The following is a 6075-nucleotide window of genomic DNA, read 5'->3' on the forward strand; positions in this document are numbered from 1 at the left end:
TAAGGCCTGGGAGACTTTCTTCAGTACCAGGTCCCCTTCGCTGAACCTGCACGAGCGTACCTTTTTGTCGTAAGAATTTTTCACCCGTTTCTGGTACAAACGCTTGTGGCTCATAGCGGCGAGATGCTTGCCTTCTATGAGATTGAGCTGATTGAAACATGTTTGGCCCACTCCGACTCCTTTAATCCGGACTCTGCCAAGATCCTTAATGACGGGACTTCCACCTCAAACGGTAGCACGACCTCCATTTCGTATACCAAGGAGAACGGCGTTGCCTCGGTTGAAGTGCGCATTAAGGTTCGGTAACCATGTAGCGCGAAAGGGAGCATCTCATGCCAGTCCTTGTATGACACAATCATCTTTTGGATAATCTTCTTGATATTCTTGTTGGCCGCCTCCACCACTCCGTTCATCTTGGGTCTGTAGGGTGTGGAATTGTGGTGTTGGATCTTAAATTCCTCACACATTTCCCCCATCATTTTGTTATTCAAGTTGGTGTCGTTGTTTGTGATAATCTTCCTCGGCAAACCATACCAGCAGATAATCTCCCTCTTGATGAACCTGACCACCACACTCCTCGTGACACTACCGTATGAGACAACTTCGACCCACTTGGTGAAGTAATCGATCGCCACCAGGATGAAATGATGTTCGTTTGCAGCTTTGGGCTCTATGGCCCCGATCATATCTATTCCCCACATGGAAAAGGGTCACGGTGCAGCCAACACATTCAAAGGCAGGGGCGGAGCGTTGACATTGTCCGTAAACATCTGGCATTTGTGACACTTCCTTACGTGGAGGCAACAATCGCTCTCCATGGTGAGCCAATTATAGCCCGCCCTCAAGATCTTCCTAGCAATAGCGTGCCCATTAGCATGCGTACCAAAAGAACCCTCATGGACCTCCCCTAGCATGCGCTCAACTTCCTTAGCATTCACGCATCGGAGCAAAACCATGTTGTGGTTTCTCTTGTATAGTATACTTCCACTTAAGAAGAAACCGGCTGCCAATCTCCTTAACGTCCTCTTGTCATTGTCAGAAGCCTCCGGTGGGTACTATTTGCTTTCAACGTATCGCTTGATGTCGAAATACCAAGGCTTACCGTCCCGCTCCTCTTCCACCAAACAGCAATGTGCGGGTCTGCCGCGACACCTGAACTCAATGTATGGCAAGTCTCCGTGCGGTGTCAGCTGGAACATGGACGCTAAAGTGGCAAGTGCATCTGCCATTTGATTTTTCTCTCGGGGAATGTGATGGAAGGAGATCTCATCAAAGAACTTAGCCAATTCCTTGATATAAGTATGGTAAGGTATTAGTTTGTAATCCCTAGTTTCCCATTCTCCTCTCAGCTAGTGAATTACCAACGCTGAGTCTCCGTACACCTTGAGTAGCTTGACGTTGAAGTCAATTGCTACCTGGACGCCCAGGGCGCATGCTTCGTATTCAGCCATGTTATTGGTGCATTTGAACCCAAGCCTGGTCGTGAAAGGTATGCATTGATTATCCGGAGAGACCAATGCTACCCCAACGCCATGGCCTAGAACGTTTGATGCCCCATTGAACCACACGATCCACTTGTCCCTGTCCTTGTCTAGCTTCTCTTCAAATGAGGCCATGATGTCTTCATCTGGGAACTCGGGATGCATGGGTTGATAATCATTGAGAGGCTGACGAGCCAAATAGTCTGCCAAGGCACTCCCCTTTTATCGCCTTTTGGGTGACGTAGACTATGTCAAACTCGAATAGCAAAACCTACCACCGAGCGATCCGCCCCGTGAGAGCAGGTTTCTTAAAGATGTACTTGATCGGGTCCATCTTGGATACCAGCCAGGTGGTATGGCTCAGCATGTACTGTCTTAAACGGTGGGACACCCAAACCAAAGCACAACATGTCCTTTCCATCAGGGAGTAGTTCATTTCACAGGTCGTGAACTTCTTACTTAAGTAGTAAACGGCTTGCTCTCTTTTTCTGGACTCGTCCAAAACCGTCATGTAAAAGATGAGAGGTCTCCCGGGCACCGGCGGCATAAGCATGGGAGGGTTCATGAGGGGCTGTTTGATTTTTCCAAATGCCTCTTGACAGTCCTCGTTCCAGTGGACGGATTAGTTCTTGCGTAAGACCTTGAATAGCGGCTCACAGGTAGTTGTGAGTTGTGATATGAATCAGGCAATGTAGTTCAAATGCCCCAGGAAACCTCGGACCTGCTTCTTGGTACGCAGTTCTAGCATCTCAAGGATGGCTTTTACCTTTTCGGGGTCCACCTCTATTCCTTTCTGACTTACGATGAAACCCAGTAATTTTCCAGACTTGACCTCGAAGGTGCACTTAGCGGGGTTCAACCTCAATTGATACTTTCTAAGCCTTTCGAACAACTTCCACAAGTTGACGAGGTGTTCCTCCTCAGTTTTAGACTTGGCGATTATGTCGTCTATGTAGACTTCGATCTCTCAGTGCATCATGTCGTGGAACAAAGCCATCATAGCCCGTTGATAGGTCGCCCCGGCGTTCTTGAGCCCAAAGGACATCACCTTATAGCATAATGTTCCCCACAGGGTGATGAATGTGGTCTTTTCCATATCCTCTGGCGCCATCTTTATCTGATTGTTGCCGAAGAAACCGTCCATGAAGGAAAACAAAGCGAAATTAGCCGTATTATCTACGAGGACATCGATGTGCGGTAAAGGGAAATTGTCTTTGGGACTGGCTCAATTTAGGTCCCGATAATCCACACACATTTGTACCTTCCCATCCTTCTTAGGGACTGGCACAATGTTGGCAACCCATTTTGGGTACCGAGCAACAGCCAAGAAGCCAGCATTGAATTGTTTCTTTACTTCTTCTTTTATTTTCAGGGACATCTGGGGCTTCATCCTCCTTAGCTTTTGCTTTATCGGGGGACACTCAGGATTTAGAGGTAATCTATGCTATACGATGTCAGAATTCAAACCAGGCATATCTTGGTACGACCAGGCAAAGACGTCTTGGTAGTCCTTCAGCAGGGCCATTAATTCTTTACGGATGGGGGTGGTCATACCCGTGCCTACTTTTACTTCCTTCTTTCCACTGCCGGTACCAAAGTCTACGAGTTCTGTCTCTTCTTGATGCGGCCTCATCTCTCGATCCTCCTGAGCGATTATCCTCTCCGGCTTTGGGGGAAGCCCTACATCCTCGTCCTCTTCATCCTCCGTCCGACTTGCTTCTTGCTCGAAATCGACGGCCGGGTCCCCGGTATTAGTACCTTCGCGGGACTCGTCGTCGGATCTGTATCATTTTAAGCGTAACAAGGAAATAAACATGCAAATGAATGAGAATAGGTAGAGGCGCAAGAACAGATGAAGAAAGATCTTTATATTATAACTTCAAGAACAAAAGACATAATTCCTTAACAAAAGGAAACCCAAAAGTCTAGGCCCGACCGTAGAGTTTTAAAGCTAAAAAGGTTACATTATGCTTGTCGCGTAAACATCCGGGCATTCCTCCACCCGCCAATTCCCTAGTTGGAAACCAGGAGGGCATGGTTGTACCAAATCCGATCTCCTCGGGGAGTCCTCATCGCATATCGCATCGATTTGTCCTTCGAGTCTTAAACCTGCACTAACGAAGCTTCTGCTGATGTGGCACGAAGGAACCTCTTGGGCTTGTTGTCCCGACTGCGGGCCTCGGCCTTTGTTCTTCCTTCCTGAGATGTTTTTCCTTACGTCAGCCTGCGTGGGCTTATAGCCTAACCCAGATTTCCCGTGGTTTCCTCTGACACTTACTAGGCCGGTCCTGCCGCCGTTGTTCTTGCCCAAACCCATTCTGGGCTCATAGTCGTGCCCCAACATCACCCAGGCCACCATCATTGCCGCATCGGATAGGCGGGGCTGCCTAGGGAGGGAATATCGCTTACTACCTCAAAAGATTGGAAAGCCATTTCCAATTACTCCTCCGCGGCTTCCACATATGGCATAGAGGAAGGACAACTTACCAGGACATCTTCCTCACCTGATACTATGACCAAATGTCTTTCCACTACAAACTTCAACTTTTGGTGGAGTGTGGAGGGGACGACTCCCACTGAGTGGATCCATGGATGCCCCAAAAGACAGCTGTAGGCCGAATTGATATCCATCACTTGGAATGTAACTTGGCAGGTATGAGGCCCTATCTGTACTGGGAGGTCGATCTTTCCCTTTACCTCTCGGTGGCTGCCATCGAAGGCATGGACCACCATGGAACTCGGCCTTAGATGGGAGGCGTTAAATGGAAATTTCTCCAACGTGTTCTTGGGCATCACGTTCAGGCTTGAGCCGTTGTCGATGAGTACTTTGGCCATAACGTGTTCCATGCATTTGATTGACACATGTAAAGCTCTGTTATATCCTCTCCCCTCGGCAGGGATTTCCTCTTTAGCGAAGGTGAGGTAATTGTTGGCTGTGATGTTATTGGCGATTCCCCCAAAGCCTTCTACGGAGATGTCTTGGGCTACATGAGCTTCATTCAAGACTTTTACCAACAAAGCTCGATGAGGCTCAGAGCTCATGAGCAGCTCCAAAAGGGAGACTCTAGTTAGGGTCTTGTTGAGTTGTTCAATGACTTTGAACTCGCTTTGTTGGATAATGCGGAGGAACTCGCCAGCCTCCTCGAGTGATACCTCTTTCTTGCCGCAGCCCTCTCTTCCCTCGGCAAAATCCTTCGTCGGAACATCCCCGTCTGGTGCGGGGATCACCTTGGCATTTTGTCCTTCGGTCACCTTTGCTTTCCCTTTAGTGTTTGCGGGTTGTATCGACAGACCAGGGGGTGCGAACATGCAACCGCTGCAGGTTATGCCGCTCAGCCCGGTGATATTGGTCACTTTGGCCGATAGTGAACCGGTATCGGCAGCTTCTTCCTTCCTACTGCCCGGAGGGGCATACCTCCACGAAACTGCGCGGCTATTCTCGTAAGGAAACGAAATAGGTCTACCGCCCGACACTGTCGAGGGGTGTTGAGGTCTTTGGGGAGCCGTGTCCCTAGTGAAGTATATAACCAAGGGTTTAGGCTTTTTAGGACCTTCCTTATCTGCCGACTGCATGTATACATGTTGTTCCTCCTCCCCCTCATTGTCGACCTCAAGCCGGCCTTGGTCTATCATTTGTTGTAATAGATCTCTTACCGCCAAACATATTTCCATGTCATGCAGTACGCCCGGATGCATTAAACATGAATCCTCTCTGTGCCCACCGTGGGGAATCATGCCCACCTTTTGTAAGGCTTTGCAGATAAACCTTCTGGAGGTCGTTACGTCCTTCAAAAGTTTGGGCCCGTGTGACCTACTCACCTCGATGGCATTAACAACTCCTCCATGATTGGCAATAGGGTTTGTCTTTATGTTGGGCCCATCCTCTTGAAATGTCAACCATCCGGCTTCTATCAAGCCTTGGACCTTGCTCTTCAAGGCCAAGCACTGTTCGACCGAGTGGCCTGGGGCTCCCCCCATGGTATGCGTAGGTTGCGCTAGGGTTATACCACTTTGGGAACAGAGACTGGAGGACCCTTCCCGGAATCACTACAGCCAATTGGTTGGCAATTAGAGATAGCAAGAGTTCCCCATACGTCATTGGGATCGGGGTGAAAATCTGAGCTTGCCTTGGTGAAAAGTTCCTTGCCGTGTTGGGGCTTGCACCAAGGTGAGCATTGTTGGCCGGGTGAGGCTGGGTTGGAGCCAGAGCATGAAGAGCCCCCCCCCCCCCCTTGTGGGGGTGTGGGCGCCCTTGGCTGGGTGAGCGCTGTATCGGAAGAGCCCCCGGTGCGAGCCGTAAAACTCAGGTGATGTTGTGCATATTGGTGGGTAATATGGGGGGTTTGTGGCAGCTTGGACCACGCAGGTGTTGAAGTGACGGTATGGGCATCTCCTTCTTTCTTCTTTACCCCAGCTATTCTGGTCCTCCTACTGCTGGCACCTACCGGGGAGACGTAATCAAACTTTCCCCTTTTCAATCCCACCTTGATCCTTTCTCCGGCGAAAACCAAGTCCGCGAATTTAGAGGGCATGTAGCCCACTAATTTCTCATAGTAGAATGCAGGCAAGGTATCCACCATCATAGTAACCATTT

At 49.4% G+C, this 6075-nt stretch overlaps 1 protein-coding gene across 1 annotated transcript; it reads right to left on the reverse strand.

Moving 5' to 3' along the window:
- Positions 1-3920: 3920 nt before the first annotated feature.
- Positions 3921-5459, reverse strand: LOC100779177 (uncharacterized). The gene has a single exon (XM_006603233.1). It carries the CDS (start codon positions 5457-5459, stop codon positions 3921-3923), a length of 1539 nt encoding a protein of 512 aa, XP_006603296.1.
- Between the last annotated feature and the right edge of the window lie 616 nt (positions 5460-6075).

This window comes from Glycine max, chromosome 18 (assembly GCF_000004515.6).
Source record: "Glycine max cultivar Williams 82 chromosome 18, Glycine_max_v4.0, whole genome shotgun sequence".
Lineage (NCBI taxonomy): Eukaryota > Viridiplantae > Streptophyta > Magnoliopsida > Fabales > Fabaceae > Glycine > Glycine max.

Bases quoted from the DNA above. Each gene is read 5' to 3' on its own strand.
- LOC100779177 (XM_006603233.1), bottom strand. From the start codon at position 5,459: ATGGGGGGAGCCCCAGGCCACTCGGTCGAACAGTGCTTGGCCTTGAAG.